At 28.0% G+C, this 23,306-nt stretch overlaps 1 protein-coding gene across 1 annotated transcript in view; it reads right to left on the reverse strand.

Annotated features, from left to right (window-relative positions):
• Window positions 1-354: 354 nt before the first annotated feature.
• LOC107454516 (uncharacterized) overlaps window positions 355-23,306 on the reverse strand; it is a 93,077-nt gene continuing 70,125 nt past the window's right edge. The window contains exon 4 of the mRNA XM_016071728.3: window positions 355-2,803. Within this exon, the coding sequence (XP_015927214.1) occupies window positions 2,780-2,803 (24 nt within the window). The 3' untranslated portion in view covers window positions 355-2,779. The remainder of the gene's footprint in view (window positions 2,804-23,306) is intronic.

Genomic DNA, 23,306 nt, shown 5'->3' on the forward strand with positions numbered 1-23,306 from the left:
TTTCGTTATAAGATCGTTTTGTCACTTCACACTGTACGAATTCGAGAACAAAACTTCTTCCATGTATTTATACCTACAAGGAGTCTATTTGCTCTAAATCGATGATACTAAACAACATTCAAATTGTCTTCCTTACCATACGTTATAACAGTTTTTGAAATAGAAACGCAAACTCTACACCAGATGGCGCTGTAGAAAGTTTTATCCTTTATACCATAACCACCTTACTATAACAAAATATCTTTTTTGTAACTATAGCTGCAGCTGTTTAGCAGTTAAGAGGATTAACACTGGGTTTAGTGTGCACCTTGTATACTTGATAATATGAAAACGTTAGAGGAATAAAAATTTAAATTTTATATTTCTTTTTCAAACTAACAACACGCACTCATTTTTTTAAATCATCCAACAGCATTCACTTCAAGACGTTTATCACATTTTTAGTTTCGCTGTACCATTTTCTTATTTAATCCAATAACCTCTTCACGCTAAGAATCCAAGATATATCTTCTAACATCTAAACACTATCATAAAGCTTAACGGGAGAAGATATATGGTGGATATATTGCGTTGTTGAAGTAATTTATAGCTTGCTTCTTTTTTTTTCCCACTGATATCCAATCAATTCTACTAATCATTTCCAGTTGTCATCGAAGAATACAAAAAAAGCCCCCAAATTAGAAGGCACTACCAACGGTAAGCAAAAAATATCCTCTCCCCAGTAATATCAAAAATAAACAAAGGCAAGGAAATTAAGACCACTTGTTAACATCGTTACAAATATCACAAAAAAGACTGTTTTGTGTATATTCGTGATAAATGTGAAAGTAATCAAAATTTGACTGAAAACTTCATGTAACATACTCTAAACATTCAACTCTAAACGTCTCTAATATCTATCTATACATTTATAATTTTTTTTTTTTAAGAATGGCGTTCTTATGCTGAAAGTAATGATTTGAACCCGTTTAAAACGAAATTAAAAGCTCGTTTGGGTTGTTGAACTATTAGTACCTAAACTTTACAAATAAAAGGTATTCGTGTTGTTTTTTTTACACCAATTACATTTATTTTTCAATCTTCAAAATAGTTTTATTTTACATTAGATATGAAGAATTCAAATTCCTGACTCATGAGTAGTTAAATTTAGAAGAGACAGTTTGAAAAATGTTACTGTCGATTAGAAATGATTATGAACTGAATCTTGTTAAATTAATTTACGCATTCGATAGAAGTTTAAAATTATTTTCTTTCCTTGTATATGCTTTGTAGTCTAAAAAATGCAATTAGTCTTTTTGATCATTTGATTAAAAAAAACCAACAAAGTTAAAAATCGAGACGTAAATGAACAGATTTCAGCACAGGGAATGCCTTTTAGTTTTAGGTTAATCGAGTAATATGGTTTTAATGAATAAGAAACTAGTTTAATTAGAGTTGTTAATTTTTTGCGAAAAAATACTTTATTGGGGTTGTCCATTAGCTTCTTATATGTATTTTAAACTTCTAAATGTGTACTATGTTCCTTTGGTTAATCACTGGTACTTCATAATAGCAAAATGCTTTAAATAATAAGTGGACACAAAATGCTAAAGAGTACATAGTTGCAAAAGAAACTCCAAATGGGTTTGTGACACAAGAAGCCTAAAAGACCTCTTTAAAACGTCATTTAACCATCTTCGGAAAGACTAGTGCTGCTATATTTCATAACTAGCCATCCAGGGAATATCCACTAATATCACTGTCCTCAAATGACGCCATTTAGACGTTTGAGATTTATAATAAATATTCCTTGAATGGCTAATGTATATCTTAATATATCTTAACACCCACTTACATTACAAAACCTGTTCAATGTAATTATTTTAATGCCCGCATTTAAACGTTTTTAGCTGTTTTTTAATGCTTCTCTAAACATTCATTTTGTTTTAGAAATCAAATTTTTTTAAATCAAAATTTTTTTTAATGTACTATTACTAAAGCCGTCGATAGATGGCGGTAGCTTACGACATTTTCGAAACAAAATATTGGACATTAATTTACATAGAAATTTGCCGATTGAAAAGGTCATTTGTAATGTAAGTGCATTTTTATCATAATAATATTCTTATAGATACATATTAAACACAGCAACAGCTTATAATGAGTACAATAAACTGAAATAACATATTTTAAAATTGATTTTTTTTTTCTTAACAGAAAATAGATTCATAAAACCAAATATATTTATGACATTAACAACAAAAATCGCTATAAAGGAATCGACTAGTTTATCATATCATCCAAAGGGACAAATACCATTCATACAAGCAGCTCTTTGTTATCTTAATTCATCAGGTACTCATGAAGTTGCTTAGCAAGTAGATTTAATTATTTGATGTATATATTTAATTTACCAGTTTACTTTTTTTTAACTACAAATTGTGTTTAAAATCCTGGATTCATCTTGTAGAATCCGGTGGTCTGTAGTTATTGTGAAGTCATCACCGATTAGCTGACCAACTGCAGAGAGTCAATTGGAAAACAATTAAAGTATAAAAATGTCAGAAGTTCGATTAAGAGTCGGCAGCAGGCCAACTGTTTCAAAAAACACACATACGCGCGCGATACACTTAATACATAAGAGTTGGCTTTGGGTTCTTTTTTTCTTGTTGCTGTTTCGAAGCGGAGTAAAATAGTCCCCTGGTGGGATGACGTCATCGCGGCGGAACGTTACAACGACAAGAGAATCAGAGAAGTACAGTTGAAGAAGGCAGAAAGAGAAGACGGTCAACACATCACCTCACAACAGTCGTACCCTATTGATCTGAAAAGACAAAAAATACTTCTTTTAATGTTTTATTAATGTTAGAATCATATACATGCATTTCCGATTAATAAGTTTCAAAACTTTTTTGTAACATCACCGAAGAAATATCACTAGTAACTATTGTAGTATAGAATGTACAATAGTAACTATTTTACAGAACTGAAGTGAATAGAGAAAAAACATAATTCATGCAAGAACATGCCGTAGGCTAATTGAAAAATATAGCTATAGATACATTGCAAAGAACAGAATTTTACAATTAACCTACGACATACACACATAAAGAGTCGCGATGGCATTGCAGTTAAGATACTGAGTTGTCATTATGAATTTATGTGTCGTACACAAATTGGAAAACTGACTTCATATTGCAGTGAACCATATAGTTGCATTGCAAGCAGACATCGGTGGTTTGAAAAGATTCTGCTTTTCAAGTAACCTATGACATTTATAAAAGAGCCGAAGTGGCATTGTGGTTATGGCACTGACCTGTGATTATAAATGCATATGTCGTAAACAAATAAGAAAATCGGGCTTATTATTGCTGTGAGACTTGTAAGTGCATTGCAAAGAGACGGGTTTTACAATTGATCTACGAAATATACGTACGACACATACATAGGAGATGACACTGTGGTGACACAAGGTCTGCATTGTAACAGTAAAACACAGTATGCATGATAACAGTAAAACAGTAAAATTCCTCACAGTCAGCAGTGAGACGATAAATTTACTATGTATAATTTTGTTAGAATTACAATAAAATAAATTTCAACGTTTAGCTCGTTTTTTAGTTTCAAATAAAAAACACTAAATTTAATAATATCAGAAAAAAAGTAAACTGTATACTGCTGATATTACAAATTGGAAATATGCATCAATCTTTAAGATTAATGCTTCAACTTAATTGATTATACAATGTTTATCTAGTTGGCAAGTCCTCCGGTTTGACGACAAAAGAATTAGACATTTATATAGCAACAAAGTAACGCTTTTAATGCATCCAGCTTAACCGAAAACTCTTAGTCCAATACGAATGGGTTGCAAACTGGAAGATTGAATTAAGAGTTAAAAAAAAAGCAACATGAATCTTCTTTTTAGAGTAAATGGTCCGATAGCTTTCTTTGACAGTTCACGCTCCATTAGATTAGGCACTTTTTCCATTCCCCGAGCCTCTCTTTCCCTTTTTACATGAAGTTATCCTTGGTGACGACGACGTGGAAGAAAGAAAAAAAAGAAAAAGAATAATCCGCAAATATGTTCCACTTTTTGAATAGCCAGTTTGAAAAGTCTTGGAAATTCTGGCAAGACTGAAGTTTGGCGTCGCGTCATTGCAGACGATTCCTAAATAAATGAATGGTTCGAAGCTTTTGTTCACTGTTGAACAGCAAGGCATTTCGAAGAGAGAATCGTTTGGAAACGAAGAAGAGGGCAAATAATAGAGTAGGATGGAATGAAAATGGCTTTAAAGTGATTGGATTTCAAATTTGGTGTAAGAAATTTATTTTTGGAGATTCATCATATAGTATGAAGAATGGGAGGCGGTATTTTATGTCACTTTATTAATAAACCAATTTTATTTGACAAACAAAATTATTGACAGTTATTTTATTGACAATTATTTTTATTGACAATTATTTTTATTGACAGTACAAAATAATAGAAAACATAAAATGTAACTATAACACAGAATATAACAAAATAAATAACTTTAACGTCAATAAATATGAAAAAAGAAGCTGAATGAAAAATTATAATTCTTTCATGATAAAAATATTATTTAGAAAAACCAGAAAAAGTTAAAGGAGCTTGTTAAAAACGACAAACATCTATACTAAATATTTTGTATAGAAAATGTTTAAAATGTTTTTCACAAATTAAGCAAACTTAGAGAAGACTATTATTTGGAAAGGAGATAAAAAACAAAAGAAAATGGGAAAAAGTACAAAAGAAATACGATAAATTTTTATTAAAACAAAAATTAAAAAATTCATTTATAATAAGCTTGAATAAGTAACCAACAGCATAAAATGATACACTGTAAATAATTCTGGATCAAATTACGGTATAAAGTACGGGCACTTTGGACTTCATCCGTAAAGTCCATTTTACTGTAAAAGCCGTTTTTAATATTTTATGTACCGTAATTTTTAAAGTAATATTTTTAGAGTGATTCGATTTTACGATTATTATTACTGTAAAAATTACGTTATACGTGTATGATTTTTGTACCGTAACATGTTCCAGTAAAATGGAATTCAGGGAAAAATGTACCGGCACCCTGAGTACCGGTACTTTTAACCGTAATTACTGACACTGTAGTAATGACATTGATAGAATTTAAAAGAATGGAAAATTTAATACGATATTTAAGAAATATGTCAACAATAACAAAATTATGAGCTTAGGAGCAATTATGGGACATTTTAAAAACTGGATGTGCTAATGGATGAAGTTAGTTCTAATTTTTTAAAACAAATCATCAATGTTCATCAAATACAATAGCATTAAAATGAGAAAATTCGCATTCAATATTATGTATTACATCATGACCCTATATCTCCCTTTAATATTGAACCACAATATTCAAATTGAACTACATATTATATTACCGATACTAGTATACCCCACCAAAGGAAAAACAGATAATAAATAATACCAAAATACTATACACAATAGTTGATGGCTTATCTATTTTTCAGACTGCTAAAATAACTGTAAGTCAGAGAAATACCTCAGATTAATCTTTTTCAGCATCACAAATTTCGGTAAAATCAATATCGAATATTTACATACAAAAGCCGAATAACAAGTGAAGACAAGGCAAAAACACATGTGGGGACAAAAACAGATAAAAATTTGATGAAAATAATCTTTCATGTAGTGACAAGCGCTGCATCAGCGTCTTATCAGTGAGGGAGCGTGAAAAGCGATCACGAGAAGAAAAAAAAAAAGAAAGGAAAAAAAAGTCAGTGATCTTGCAGGCCGGAAGAACACTATTTCATCACAGACAGTTCCGTGAGGCCCAGGCGAGATGAATGGGTCAACTGTAACCGTAAAGAACACGCGATGAAGTTGAATTGCCTTCACCTATCATATTCGATCGGTTGTTAAAAAGCACATATCGATTACTGTCAATTTCCTTTACCTTAGTATCACGATATACAAATGAATAATATATAATTCTGTCATATGGATGCGAATGTATATATTAACTCAATAAAGACGGTGGTAAGTTTCATATAATTTCGTAGAAATAAACAGGTAAAATCATAATACTCTTTTGATTCTTACTAGCAAATAGAGTCCCGATTATTCGAATTATTTGAATTTTCCACTTTAACCGAGTTATCAAATATTTCAAGGAATTTTTTTTTTTTTTTTAGTTTTTTTTTAAAACTACAGCCGGAAAAAAAAATTCTGAATTTTATCCTCCAAACACTCAGGAAAACAAGCTAACGAACAATACGAAATTATCGATAAAATGATCGTTAATATCTTCGATAATGAAAGTGAATCTAGCGAAGATGATAAAAACAGTGACGATGAAAATCAACATATAAAAATTTCCCATACAGATGAACTAAAAGCTATCGAAAGTGCTATTGAATATATAGAACAGCAAAAAGAGGCGACACCAGCCTTCCTGTTATCCCTAAAATCAGGAAATGTTTTTGTCAAAAAACGCAGAAAATTTTGCGAGATTTGAGTATCCATTCTTTACTTGATCATTACTTTTAAAATACCTTATACGTTTTTAAAAAAATACAAGTACATAAAAATATGACAAGTAGTCTTATCTATCTTCAAATCGAACCAGCTAGTTTTTCTTTGACTTCAGTTTTTAAAGAAAATAGTGCTTTACACAAGATTACCGTTATTTACTTTTTTTATCTAAGTAAATTAAAAATGAGCACAGTTGAAATAATCTCAATCGCTTCAATAAGGGTGCATAAAAGTTATACAGTTACTAATACCAGAGCTGGAATCAGTTATTACGTAGTTTACGACGTTACATACGTTAACGACTTTACGTATGAAAGGAAAGACGATCAAACGGTGTTATAAACTAACTCTGACGATAAAAGGAGAGAGCTCCCGTTTTATATTTCGGGATTCACGTTTATTGAAAAAAGGCAAACCCCCTAGGAAATGAGATGCGAATCTTCTATTTCTGATGTTTACTGAGATAATTTCGACGTAAATTTATGAAAAATTATTATTGCATTTATGAGAAATAGGTAAAATATTTATCATTAATTCCCATTTTTATTTTTAACTTCATTTCAATTAAAAATAGAAATTAACACAATTATAAGAGGAATATTCATATCAAAAGCAGATTCTTGAAATTTACTATTAGAGAAGCCTTGACTTTACGTAAAATATAGTATATAAAATTAAAAATAAAAATTTAAGGAGAAAAAGAATTTTAATAGCTAAAAACAATTTTTTAATAGTTTAACTGTTTACCGATTGAAATTTTAACTAAAATAACTGCTACGACTACTAATGATCAAATCCGTATTCTTGTAATTTTGATCCCAATCCAGAAAACAAGGGATCTCCTGGATCAGAACCCCCAGAGGTATTGATTTGTTATGGGAACATGGAGGACTTTGTGACTCGACAGATTTAAAGTGAATCAGTCACCATTTACTACAAGGGGAGTCTTCGGCCTGCGGGGATCGAACCCACGATCTCAATGACATGGTCCCAGTGATCTACCAAACAGGCTATCCCGGCTCAGAATAATATCTTTGTCGAAAATAAATTAATTAATTTCCAAATACAATTTATTTTGTTTTTAGAAAATATGAAAAAAAACATGGAAAAAATCTGCCAATTAGTTATGCAACATAATTTGACCATCTTTTTAATTTGCCAAAGTGATTTTTTTTTAATTATCTGAGCTATGAACGACTTGATTCCGCAACACTACATGTAATAAACACCTTATGTTATTATATATTATATAATATGTTGTGAAAAAAATAAATAATAATTCCATAATCATCAAGAGTGATTATTATAAAAATAATAAATTAATAAATAAAATTACTTTATTAAGCACATTTTATAGCATAATAATCCAAAAACCTCGTATAATTCAATGAAACAAAGGGTGAATAATTTTTCAATCAATTATTTGACTAAATTATGTATAATGTTCTTTTTTTCCCCCTAACAATTTTACAGTAGTCAGAACAATACTCAAAATCAAGGAAACATTATTCAGAAAAGCCTGTATTAGGTACGAGATCTATTCAATCGATTCTGTCCATAGGTACGTACTTTATGAAAAGTGATTACAAGTTGGCAATTTAATACGTCGAACAGAGTAATGATTCAATCAGAGTACAGATGAGCATAAGGTAATGCGTGCCTTATACGTTCAGTCACGCGAAATGCAATTTTATGACACCAGATGGAGCTCAAGTGAAATGCCAAACGATGCCCCAGTAGAATGATGAATGCCAGTGATGCTATCACGTTATTTCAACAACAGATGGCTAACATTTTCTTGCTTTTTTTTATTCTTGTAAATATAAAGGTAAAAATTGTTCTATATAAACAGTGTATTTATAAATAGATTCAAATTTAACCTAAACTTTATAACATTGTATGAAAGATTATAAATTTTCAATTTCAAGTGAGAAAAGAATTTTTGTTTTAAAACTGAATTTTTTTTTTAAATATTAAAGTTCAGAACGATTGCTAGATTTCGCAGGTCCTTTAAGTATTCTTCCTTCCTGCCGAGCCCCTAGGAATGTGACTCATTTAAGACCCTAAATATTCACCTATATTATTGAAATAAATGCGATTTTTTCCACCTTTGCAGAATTATATTTCTAAAAACGAATAACTTAACATTTTTTCCCAATTTTTTCAGCAGAAAACTTTAAGTAATAAGCTTTCATATTTCATATTAACAACATTGGCAGTTCTCAGAAGTGGCATATTAACGACTAACTAATGTAATCAACTGAAAATGTTAAAACAAAATTTATTTGCCGCCAAAAATGTGGAGTCTTTACTGCTTTATAAAAAATTTTAAAAAAAAGGCCATTACCTTTTAGAGAAATCATATTTGGTTAAATTTGTTACTTGAAAAATAAAATTTTTTTAAATACATTACTATTAACTGATAGTAATTAGCTTAAATAAAGAAAAAAAAACTTCCAATGGATATATACCTATTTATTTAATTTTATATTATAAATTGACTGAAAACAAAGAAGTCTTAAGTTTTAATAATTTAATTCGACAACGGCGTTGATTTATTTCTGTTAAAATGCATGGTAATTACTTTTACTGTTGTGGCGAGTATCCATGCAGATAAAAATGTAAAAATCACATAAAAAAGTGAGTTACAAATCTCATAATAAATACCACATATTCTTAGAAATGTAATATTGTAAATGTTCTATTTTATTTAACAATGAAATTTTCCCATCATGTCGTGTTTGAAGTATTTCCGGTGTTTTATGATTGATTGATTGAGATATTTCAGAACTATTTCAACAAAAATTAAAAGGATAAAAAAAAGAAGAAAAAGTAGACGCTTCTTTATTTTAGGGACTGAATAATAAAAACATTTTTTGAATTTATTTTATATATTTTTGTTATTTTATTACATTGTATGTAATTTATCTAGAATGTAAATTTTGGGTTTTTATAGTCGTATGCGCAACTAGTAATTTACGTGCAAATAATATAGAATAGAATTTTATTAACAAGGAGAAAGTTTTACCAGAAAATAGAGTTTAAAATTATTAAATTTGTGAAAATAATAAGAAAAGGATACAATTTTAAGAATTTTTTGAAGATAATCTTAAAAGATAAAATACAAATTGAAAGTGTTGCAGGAAGGTTACTAATTGCTCAATATATAGGTTTTCAAAAATATATTTCTTATTACTACACATTTAGTAAGAAATACAAAACTGAATAGTAAATTTTACCGAATAAATGGATTCTGTGCCTTGCCCTAATATTCTAACATAAGTTATTTGTATAAATGGGAAAGACACCAAAGTATCGAGGCCTTTATTTTTTGCAGTTGTGAGGTTTTGCATAAAACGAAAATTCCATTTATAGTTCACATCTGTAAATCTTTCGCTAACAATTATAAATTCAATATCCATTAAAAATTACAATTACTCCATCAAAAAGAATAATTTGTAGAAAAAAATAAAAACAATGTATGGATTAAAAAGTTTAATGTTTAAAGAATGATCTTAAAATTAATACTAATGGAGTTTTTAAAAAAAGACAAAAGATGTAGTTTAGAAAGTCATATGCTACAAACAAATAAGTCATATAAACAAATAATATAACCAAATAATAAAGTCATATAGACAAATAATAGTCATATAAACAAATCATATAAACAAATAATAAATAATAAGACAAAGTCATATAAACAAATAATAAATAATAATTTAGCCTAAAACAGAGTATAATTTTAAGTGATTTGGATATTTGTTTGAGATTTACATTCCTGTTTTCCGTAATTTATATTTTTTCTTTGAGTTTTTTGGGCACATCGTAAAAATTATGCAACTAAAAACACTACAGAAATTATAGGAAAGCATTAACTATTATGTTGAGTAATAAATTTAGTTATTAATGATATTTTTTTAATTTTGGGAAAAGCAACAAAAAAACTGGAATTAATTTTTGAAATTAATCCATACAACACACGGAATTTTTATTAAAATACTGAATATATTTAAAACTAATCAAAATTAAAAATGCTCAAAGAAATTTAAACAAAATGTTTATTAAATAGTAAACATGTTTATAACTTTTTAGAAAATGTACATTTTACTGTAAATAAACTTGGAAAAAAATATTTAAATCACTAAATTGGGTTGAATTAAATAAATTTAATTTGTAAAAAGTCCCCTTTAAACAATAATCAATTCATTTAAAACTTAGGAAGTAAATAAAAGCAAACATTCAAAACATTAGAAGGAAAGCAAATTGAAAAGAATCCACATCATTAATAATGAACTACTAAAATTAGGATCCATTAACGCGACTAAATTTTAGCGAGAAAAATACTCAGTTAAATAATAGTTATAAATAACAACGATTACTTCCAAAATAAGACTAGCAAATTTTTACGCAAGTACAGTTAAGAAAGCAATATATGCTATGAATACTGATAGTTTTTCAAATTCTTTTTCGTTTAAACGCACTTGCACTTTCTAAAATGATGGTTTGTAATTGCGTTAACTAAGGTAAAGCATTAATCTTTGGTGAAACCAGACTTTGTTCAAAGTTGGAAGAAATTTAAATTAATTGGAAAAACATTTCCTCGTGTTTCATTAAGTTAGGAAAAGGTTTTCGCTTGATAATGTTGAGATATTCATTTCATTTAAAATGGAACATTTAAAATGAAAACGAAAATTTATTTCCATTTACCTTCTTTAGATCTCGGAACTTTTTTTTTCTATTTCTTTTCATTAAAAATAATTTTACTACCAACAAAATGACCGAGACATTTTTCTTTTCTATTTTATTTCAAATGTTAGCGCAATTCAATGACAATAATTCCGTCAGATTTAAAGACAGCTGGGTTTAAGAAAACATAAACATAGCTTTAACCCGGAGAACGTACTGAAAGAAGCAGGCGATAAAAAATATCACAATAATTTAATTAAACGTTAAAATTCAAATTGTGGTTTTAATAGCCATAATTAAGAAATGCAAGTTGCCATTCAGTCCCTGTTATTATTTATACTACAAGGTAAATCATACTTTAAAAAAGGCTCAACATAAGAGAAAAGAAAAAGAGCCTCGCTATTTCAATGAATTGAAGTGAGGGAAAGAAATTAATTTTTGAAGAATAAAGAACAACGGCGAGAATAATAAAATGCACGAGCTTATGAAATAGAAAGAACATATATAATTACACATACTTAATTAAAATTTTATTTCATTTTTAACAAGGTTTTATAATTTCACTTACGATCGGTAATTAGGATTACGATTTCAGTTCATTTTAATCCCGTAACTATAAATTTTTGCAACATTCATGTTGCTGCAGCGCAGCTGAGCTTTTAAAACAATATGCGTGGCATTTTATTTCCTCGGCTATCTTTTTTTCTTGTATTTTTCTGAAGCGGCAGTTGTAAATTAAAACAATTTATGGAGGGATTTATGGAGCAATTAATTTTAATAATAAGATAGCATGAACCATTGCGTCACAAACCTAACGATAAATATGGATCAAGACGGCTAGAAAGAAAAAAAATTTGGAATAAATGAACCTTTCTTAAACTAATAAAACGCAATTAAAATATAGTGAAGCATGAAATAAAATGATTTGTTACAATTTATGATATAATTTGAATGTTTAATAGAAAGATTACTATTTATTGCGCTTTTGCTTGCATGACTTATTTTGTAAAAATAATGACTTAAAGCACCTTTGAGTAACAGCTAACAAATAATTTTATATGGTTGTAAATAATAAAAGAAAAAAGTAAAATAATTTTAAAAAAAGCCTTATTTTATTAGAAAAATATAGATTCATTACAAATGTATATGAAAAAAAAAAGATCTTCAATATTTAAAATCTAATGCATTGGGGATTTTCTGTATATAAATTTTAAGTTCTAATTTTTCAATTGCGAAACTTTTTTCTTCCTCCATTTTGGGAAAAATATTTGTCATTTTATTTTATAACCAGCTTTTCAGAGGCAATAGATAGTTCACAGCCGTTCGATCGTTCAATAATGATTTACTTCGTAGTTTGTAACATTAAACCCAGCCCAAAAGACAAGGTAACACCTAGATCAAGTATTTTGTTTCATTTTATAACTGACTTTCAACAGCCGACCCAATTCTCATATAACGACTTCCGAAGCCTTGTAATGTTGAACCCAACCAAGAAGGCAAGTGAACTCATGGATCAAGCATTGGGATAAACTAGCTTTTGTATAGGACTTGTTAAGGAAACTAACCCGCATTTGCGTTACATGAAGAGGAAAAACACGAAATTCACCGACAGTTATCCCGACAGCAAGAGGATTGTAATCCGTAATCCCCCTACCACTGAGGATATTTTAACTTCAGCACTGTGGTCGATGCGAGCCTGGAGCAGAATTCGTATCAAGTAGTAAGACTAACTCACCTCCGTAGAGGACTTCTTGGGTCAATTCAATTCACATTTGCATTGCATGTAAAGTTAAACCCACCCTGGTTATCCCTAAAACAAGGGATTTCTAATCCATGATCAGTGTATCACTACCGATATTTTATTTTAGAACTGTAATTGGTGTGAATCTGGAGATGTTTTAGTTTTTCATGCATCATCTAATTGGGAGAATGATAAGGTAGCAGAAGGCATTCTTTCACTAACTATTAACAGAGCAGTGTTTATGAATCACAAAATATATATATTTTTAAATAATGGATAAATATACTTCCTATTTTTACATTTTTAAAAACAATTATTAATAAAAAGAACATAAAAAAATAATAAATAAACAGCAAACAAACAAATAAATAAACAATTTATCAATTCATAATCGAATTACAGGTTAAGACTTAACATACCCGTAGCGATAATATGTTAACATCGAAACAAATGCATTATCATAACAAATTTCTGTTACATCCAAAATATTACAAAGAATTATCCCTAAATAATAAGAATAACAGAAAACACCGTGATAATGTAAATGTGAATAACAGAAAACACTAGAACCCAGTGACTTTAAACTCCACTGATAATTAAATTTCTAAACAGATTCGTTTAATGACTCATTTAAATTATTAATAAAGCGACTAAGAGAGTTGCAGACGTAAACAATTTCTTATCTTAGTGCAAAAGATTAATGCATCAATTTATTATGATGCCTCCATTTAAATTTAAAGAGTCCGCAATTTTTAACGATCGACCAAGAAAATGGGAAAACAGAAAACATCCCTATTTTTAGTGCTCCTCTTTTATCTGATTTATCCGCATGAATCTTAATTTAAACAGAACTTTCTCTGTTTTCTAGGTACTCTCCAAAGAGACCTATAGGCGCCAGACAATTTCAACTCTTGCAAAAGCATCTCCCACAGGCTGAAAACTCATGCGCGGCCAAAGAAACCCCCAAAAGTTCGTAAAAACGTCATGAAAACGACAATAAATCAGAGACGAAAATTAGCTATCCGTTTTATATGAGGGAGTAAGGCTCTAAAAAGTCGTTTCTGTTTCCCCTGGCGGATTTCTGTTTTATTGGGAAAGATAGCACTCTTTTTCGTAGAGAGGACATAAAAATTGCACTGATGCATGCTTGCTAATAGTTGGAAATTGTTTAAGACTTCTTTCATGTATATTTAGAATGTTTGCTGTCATTGCCAGATGCAGAAATATATTGTCGTCTGCAACAACTGGTACGGGAATAAAAAACGAATTTTATAGTGGTACATGGAAGTCGACGGTCATTTAGCTGCTTTCGTAGTGTTTTCTTCTACGCAAGCAGGTTTGCTAAATGGTTCTAGCACCTGTCGTACAAGAAACAGGACAGCGGAGGCTTTGAATCAATACATGTATCAATAAAAAATTAACGTTTATCATTTATCAATAAATTAACATTGAACATTTTATCAGTAAAAGATTAAATTGCCGTGACAACAAATTAAAGTTTCTTGCTTCAGTTTGAAATTCATTTTAACTTCCATAAAATTAGAAGAAGAAAAAAAGAAATATAGTTTCTTTTTTTTTAATTAAGCATGAAAATTATTTTATTTCTTACGTGCGTCGAATTTATTATTTTAAATTTTGATTTTTCTTCAATTTTAAAAAAGAAATGCAATTCTTAAAATAATTTAAATTTTTTAAAGAAAAGATTAATGTATTTTGGGTATTTGAATTGCGTACAGATTTTTTAAATAGCGCAAAATTGGAAAACAAGTATTGTTGTTCTTTGCTTAGAGGAACAATAAAAAAAACAGCAAAAAGTAAATGAAGATTATTAATTGGTATAGGACGTTAACGAATAAAAAAATTTAGTAAAAAACTATGTTACATCTTCAAATGTAAAACCTAATTTAGATATTTAAAATTACATTCCTAACGCAATCTTGGAATGTGACATTTGTAAATAGAATTTTAAATTGTTCCTGTACTAAACCAGGGGTGATTGTGAGTCCAAGTCAAAATTCCGGAAAATTTCTTGAGTAAAAAAAAAAAAAAAAAACGGTTTAAATTTAAAAATTAGAAAAAAATTTAAACAAGGTTTTTTTTTCCTTTTTCTCAATATTTCTTAGTTTACTTAAAATATATTTAAAATTTTGCACATACCTATACCATTTACACATACCTATGATGACCTGGAGAAGTAATAAAAATTTACAAATATGCCTGTCTTTCTTAAGGTTATGATTATAACAACTATTTACTAATAAAAAATGAATATTAATCATGAATATATAAGTTTATAAAGTATCTCTCTGGCTCTCCCTTACATACAAATAAAATAAACTGTGTTTTTAAGTTCCACCTTTGAAAATTTGATTTCCGGAAACTTCTGTGATCAATGATTTTTTGAAACGTTTGGACCTTCGATCTCCGGAAACTTCCGGATAACTTTTAGCGAAAAATCCGGAAATCCGAATTTTTTCCGGAGCACAATCAGCCCTGCTAAACTAAGTAATCATATTAGGTAAGAAATTATCATAATAGCAATGCTTAATTTTTAAATGTTATTTTACGAATAGTACTATTCAAGTTTTAGTTATAATTATGAGACTTGAAGTATGATATGAACCCAAGTAAATCACAATAAAATTTAAGATAAAGTACAGAGTAATTTCGTTAATTTTGGAACGAAATACATCAGTTTTAATTTTCTAAAGGGTGCCATAGTTTTTAAATATTTCTATGCCCGTATTTCCCGTATTTTCGCAGAAATTTTCTGAAGTGTGATGAAATTAGGGAAAATATTCATTAAAATGTTTTTAAAAAATTCTGTTTTAACATTCCTTTTTTTTATTTCCAAAAATTATTTTAGATTAGAGCATCAAAAATATTACGGGATTTCAAATATTCTATAAAAGCCATTAAACTAACGTTTTTTGGGAGAAAAGTAATATCTTTTTATAACATTTGAACTCAAAATCAATAATACTTATATTAAAAATAATATTCTTAATATATTAGTATTATTGAATTTAAATTTATAAGAATTTAAATCTTGTTTCATTCAAATTATTTGAAAAAAAGGGGGAAAACTGAATTCTTTAGTCTTTTAATATTTTAATTTTCGATTAAATATTTATTTATTTTGTAATATATATTCTACTAAGCAAAGGTAAAAAAAAAAAAAAAAAAAAAAAAAAAAAAAAAAAAAAAAAAAAAAAACTATAACATTAAATTTAGAGACGCAAAATTAAAAGCTCAGTTTAAGAACAGGAGAAAATACAATATGACACTAAATAAGCACTGTTTGTAATTATTACGTTATGAACATTCCAATTCGCTAGAGCATATAAAAAATTTATTTAAAAAATCTATAAACTATTTTGCAATAAAATTATAAGAGAAAGATGTTATATTATCTTTTTGATGTACCAGAATGATGTATCTTAAAAGTATCTAAAAAATAACAATTTATCCTAAATTTGTTATCATTTATCAGCAAGTATTTAAAGCAATTTTGAAAGACTAAACTTCACTAATTCAGAAGGGGGTGACATCAGAGTAATTTTCCCGTGTGGGAAAAAATTTCATTTCAGTAAAGAGTAGAGAAACAATTGACCTTGAAAATCTAAATAAAAAAATAATAAAATTGAGCCAGAAATAGCTTTTTTTATTATTTCTTTTGAGGCAGTGACACGCTTCACAACGAAAATGATTCGAAAAGCAACCAACAGACCAACGTGTGAGCATCTTACAAAGAAAACATTGAGAACACTGTTGGCGATTTTGGCGAAGAGCCAGGAAGAGAAAAGAATCGACGCCATGTTTAACCACGTGAACAAGCTGAAGCAATGGAATATTTTGCATTTAAAACAAGTTAACAATATAATAATTATATGAGAATATATGCAAAAAATAGATTAGAGTGATGCATAAGAGTTACACTCGCAAATAAGTTAAACACCAATGTCACTTATTAACATAAGTGCGAAAAGTAAACATTAGAATTAAAATTATGTATGAAAGGGAATCTAATGTAAATTAAACGTATTAGTTAACCTAGCCTTTAAAAAAATATTACGTTAATTTTATAAAAACAACCGCTCTTAAATAAGAAATGATAAGTTGCAATTTTTTTTTCTAATTTTACAAATTCTACTTAAAAGAGGAGACAAGTATGTGGTAATCTATATTTTACCTTAAAACGACGAATTTCATGTAAGTTTGGCTTTTGTATATATTTTTTTTATATCTATAAAACATTGATTTTGAAACTTAGATTAAAGTTTCAATAATGGACAGGAGCTATTAATCATGTTATAATATAAAAACAAAAAGAATTATGCAGGCAAACATCAAAGCACAAAATACACGACGAATAAAGCATTGAGGGAAACTCTAGAAACCAAAATAAAATCATTAAAAAACTTATTAAGCCTTAATACAATATTATTTAAATTTCTGTAAACCATTTTTAAAAGTTTTTGTGAATATAAAACTTAACTATCCATTATGTTTACTTCAAAGAAATATATAACTTGTTTTTGAAGAATAAATTACTTCTACTTCGAAATATAATCAAAATAGACACTTTATTGGCAGCAAATTCTATGCATTATTTTTTTAAGCAAGAGCAACAAGGTAATCATAAGCATCATATTAATCAGAAATATTTTTAAATAATCATTAGCTTTTTAATATGCTAAGTTTTATGTATTCATATTGAAAAAAAGTGTAGTCATTTCTACCTATAAATGTAACCAAAATGTATCCAAAATATAAAGCCAGCAATTTACTTCACTGCCAAATACATTATTTTTTGAACAATGTGCAATAATGCTTCCAGTCATAAGAACTACATTAATTTGAAATATTTTTAAATAGAAGACCACAAGTTTTTAAAGGTAAAAGGGGGTCTTAAATATTTTGTTTATTTAACAATAATAATTTTACGTTGTGGTGGACGATATATGTATACGCTATCTACACTTATGTACTTTTACGATTTTTTTTGCAATTAATTCGACAGTTTATATAATTTTATTTATATAATTTTATTTATATTATTTTATTAGTTAAAAATTTTCAAATTTTCATAAATTAAAACAGACTTACGATGATAATAAAATTTAATATTAAAGTTTAATATTTCGTACAAAGATAACTTTTTCTTAACACAATGTCTAAATAGAGAGAAAAGTATCGAGTATAAGTCCTCTTAATAATCTAACAGAAACAGATTTTAGATGAGTTCGACTTGTATTATTTTTTACATAAATGTAAACAAAAAAAAAATAAAATAAATTTTGAAAATATTATAACTCTGGGGTAAAAACGTTCACGGCATGGACATGTATAAACATATTTATAAGTTGATGCGTAAGGTTGTTATCATTTGAAATTAAATGGCTTTTTTTAACATCGCTGTAGGTAGCTTATAAATATTAACGTCTTCTAGCGAAGTATATGCTCTGTCGCTTTTGTGACATTAAAAATATAAAAAAATAAATCTCAAAATTTCTCGTTGTGGGAGAAATGTATTTACAATGCAAAATAAATTTATTATATACCTTTAAAAAAATTAAATTACTCTGAAGATACTATCTCAGTTTTAAAACCATTAAAATGTGTCGTAGGTAGAAAATTAAATTTATTTTAAAGAGAAAAAGGGAGAAAAAATTAAAAATGTTACAATGGCAACCAAATTAAGGTATTTTAAAGACTCGTTTAATTTACAACCAAAACTATGATCAATAACCACAAAATATATCATTTCTCACCAACTATATATATATATATATATATATATATATATATCTTCGCGATTTTGTAAACTGTTTAATTATTGTACTTTTAAACCTAAACCGTATTTTGCTACACGCCGGTAAGTTTGATTACTTTTTACATTTTTCTTTTATTTCATGATCTATCGATATCGACACATATAATTTTTATCTTAGGATAATTATTCCGTATTCAGAAATATCGCATTTATACCAATAGATGTGCCTTGATAACGACTATTGGATTCCCCATTTTTAGTTTCTCTTTATATTAATTTTCAATTTATTTTTTGTGTTATATATATATTCGAATTTATNTATATATATATATATACAGAATTGCTGTCAAAAACTAATTTAAATTCGTATCTTGTAGACAGAAATCAATTCTGCACATTCATTTTACATCAAATACTAAAGTTCTTAAAACGCGCGTTTTCATTGATTCCGGATGACCATAAATGACAGACAACCACACGCAGAGCTTGGCATTTCGACGTCATTCCGCGGATATAGGAAAACGCTCATCATCATAAGCTGGAACCTTGTTTTCAACTTTGCGTGGAATTTTTTTTTTTCCATCTTTATACTCCGCTCCTTTTTTTTTCTTTTCTAAGCGAATAGAAATAAAAAAAAATAAATAAAAATAAAAAAAAAAGCTGGCGAAGCACTTTTTTTCTTCATTCTTTTCCTACGTCTGTGAAGAGGAAATTCCGAACTGAGAAAGATCGGACGTCACGTCGCTCCTCAACCGAGCTCCCTCCCTTCACAAACTACCCCAACAATCTTATGCTGTTTTTCTCCTCTATTTTAGCCCCTTTTATTTAGTTTTTTTTTCTGACATTAGTTAAGAGAAATCAGTCAAATATACAAGCATACTGCTACGTTTATGCATTAACCAAAGATCAATTTCTTGTCTCACGACATATGAGCGAAATCTAGCAAATAATCTAACTTTAATGGCAGATATTTTTTCCCCAAAACAAAATTCAAATGCACATCTATCATCTCAGTAAACTTATTTGATAATTATCTTCAAGTTTAAAATCTTTTTACCAGGTTTAAAATTTAATTAATTCCAAGAAAATTTGTGACATAACATTTGTGAAAATTTTTGACATTTGTTAGCAATCACGTTTCATGCCTAACTTAGGTTACTAAGTAGTATAAGTTAACTAAAATATATGGAATTCACCGATTTTCATATAGAATTTTATTTTATCTTTCATCTTAAATGAAAAATTTATTTACGTAAAATTTATTTTCAAAGTTCATTTTCAAAGTAAAATTTATTTTCAAAGTTCATTTTCAAAGTAAAATTTATTTTCAAAGTATAATTTATTTTCAAAGTTCATTTTCAAAGTAAAATTTATTTTCAAAGTAAAATTTATTTTCAAAAATAACTAAAATATATGGAATATATTTCTGATAGAATTTTATTTTATATTTCTTAAATGAAAAATTTATTTACGTAAAATTTATTTTAAAAATTCATCCATGTTGCTCTAGTTAAATAAAGTTAAAAAACTTTGTAACATATTTAATTTACAATCTAGCATGGCAAATTTTTAGAACATATTTCAGAAATAGCAATACATTATAACAAATACATTTTCGCATACATTGCAAACAAGTACATCGTAAACAAATGCATTGTGTAACAAATAAATTTTTTTGATTCTACTTCGTTGCCTTATAAAATTACCTTGTGTGAATGGCAGTTAAAAATATTCCACGAAAAATTTCGCATGGGCAAATTTAATGTTTGATAAAATCATATGGTCACATAATTTTTTTTAAAAATATCCTAGTGAACGAAATTAAATATTGCACTATTTTTAAACTAAACTGACAACGGTACTAATTGTTAATGGGACATTGAAGTTTAAATAGTCTAAAAATAAAAAATTTAAAAAGCCTGATTTTTATGTACGAATGTCACCGGCTACCAAAGATACACATAAGTGTATCAAATACGACAATATCGAAATCATGAACAATCGATATCGAATACGATTACATTGGGATCATCATTGATAACTATAATTATCGAAAACGATAATATCGCGATCCTTATCGATGAGTTAACAAATTAGAAAGATAATATCGAAATATTATACGATAATTATTGAATACGATATTATTGCCATGTTTGATAAATTTTATTTGAGAAACAGAGATATTGACCTATGTAAAACTAACAAAAATTTGTTATGGGGAATATATCACGATATGTATTATTAAGTATTTATATTTTTTAACAATACAATGCGATATTAAAATTCGCACATTAACGAACGTTATTACGCGAACATCTCTATACACGAACGCTACGTTATACAATAAATCCATGTTCACGTGATTATATAACAAGCTATAACTATAAGTTAACCACAAAACTGTTTTCGACATACCGCGCAAAATTGGAACAAATCGTGACCAATTATGTTCCTTTTAATTGAATATATCAATGGCTGCTCCATTTGAAACCACAAATCAGTCTTAATTTATATTTGATAGAAAATAAAAATAAGTAAGTTCTCCAGCCTTATTATCATTGAACTTTTTCTAGGAAAATCGTTTGATCATTCTTGCATCCTACACGGTAATTTTTTTTCTTCTTACAACAGACCTAGGCATGATTGTCGACTTTCTATGATAAGCAGCTTAAAGCTGTCAAAAAATGGTAGCAATAATTACTTAGCAGAAATGTATGATCATAAGTTTCCATTTCTGGTCGAATTAATGTCTTTTTCAAGGTTAGTAACATATAAGAAATCTCATTAAAAACTTAATTCAAAATTTAATTTTACTCATTCAAAATTTAATTTTGTATCTACGACGAACGTCATCATTTAACAGCCAAATCACAAGGATAAAAATAATAATTCATTAATTTTATATTCAAATCGTACAGCCTTTCCCTGTAATTTAGTTTTCATTCCTTAAAAAGATTCAAAAACTTAATAAACTATCGAAAAATATTAATTCTACGAGACAGTGGCGTAAAATTATGGATATGAAGCTGTTCAAAGCCATTAACAGTTTGGCTCTGTTTTGGCTACTAATGAAATCTCGCTTTCACCATACTAGACAAATGACGTACTTTGTATTCAGAAGCTAAGGAATAATTTAAGATTTAATCGCCAAATAGACTTGATAAGGAAAAGTAGGCCGACGCCGTTTGTTAAGTGTTGTATAAGCTTTGGCGAAGATGTAGATGGTAGTTTATTATCGGAAATCGACTGTGAAATTTTAAATAAATATTCATGCTGTAATTCAGATTTATTTATGATAGAAATCATTTGAATTCTTAACTACCATTTTGAAAGTTGCATGCGATTATTTGAAATGATGAATAGAAGATTTAAAATAATTAATAAATAAAGTGAATCACTTGCAATAGTTTTTGGATGATGCATTGAACTTTTCAGAATTCGAGTAAAAATACAATGCGTGTTGATGGTTTAATTTGGCAGGTGAGAAAATTTTTTATCAGAGAGCCAAAACTAAAATCTATCAGTCCATTTTATATGGGGCCGATCAAATATAAGGTATAAGGGAGAAGGTATGCGTTTTGCTTATTTTGTCTGATGAGGGAGAGAAGAGATATAAGCAATGTTTTCATATTCGTGAATCATGACATTACAATATATCATGTAAGTCATTAAAATCCTCTCACATTAAAAAAAAAAACTTTTTTTTTAATCTCATCAAGCAAAAACAAAAATATTTAAAAAGAAAATTACACTTTGAAAAATTTAAATTTTAAAATATAAGTCATAATTGTCAGTCATAAAATTCTACAGGTAGTTTTAGAGGTCAAGATCTTTGAGCATAGATGGAAAAATTGCAAATTAATTTATTCTTCAAAATATAAAAATGAATTATAAAACGTTTTTTTTTTTTTATTTGAATTTAATTTTAAAATTTTACTTGTACAGTAAAGTAAAAAGCAAGGGGATGTTACTACTTTTTTACGTCAGTATGGGAAGAAGATTTGCATAAAAATTATACTTTTCGAAATTCAAACCATCTTGTAAATAAAATTTTTCCAAATCATGTAAGAAATTACAAACTGTATTTTGGTTTCAATAATGGATAAAAGCATATTTAACTAATGAAACTTATGGCGGAAAGTCAAAAAATAACTTTTAAATTTGATGTTAGTACTTCATAGCAGAAGATCCAATCTAGGTAACAGTTAAAATATTTTTAAACCTTCAGTAATTATATTCTGCACGCTGAAATACTGGATAATATGGCTCAACATAGAACACTGTATTAAGATTAATCTTCAAAACTTCTTAAGCAGGAGAAGAAAAAAAAAATAGTTGCAATTTGCATATTTTTTCATGCATCAAAATTTTTAATTGCATATCTAGCGATGGCTTATAATTACTTTGTGATAAATTTTGCAGTTAAAAATTAACCAAAATCAAAATTTATCTGAACTAGTTATTAACTCCATAACTTTCCAAGACGAGGCATTTATATAAAGCGGCGTTGTAACCATAATTGTTGAGATTTACAATCATTCGCGCAAAATTTTTTTCAAAAGCTAATAAGT

This window comes from Parasteatoda tepidariorum, chromosome 1 (assembly GCF_043381705.1).
Source record: "Parasteatoda tepidariorum isolate YZ-2023 chromosome 1, CAS_Ptep_4.0, whole genome shotgun sequence".
In the NCBI taxonomy this organism is placed as follows: Eukaryota; Metazoa; Arthropoda; class Arachnida; order Araneae; family Theridiidae; genus Parasteatoda; species Parasteatoda tepidariorum.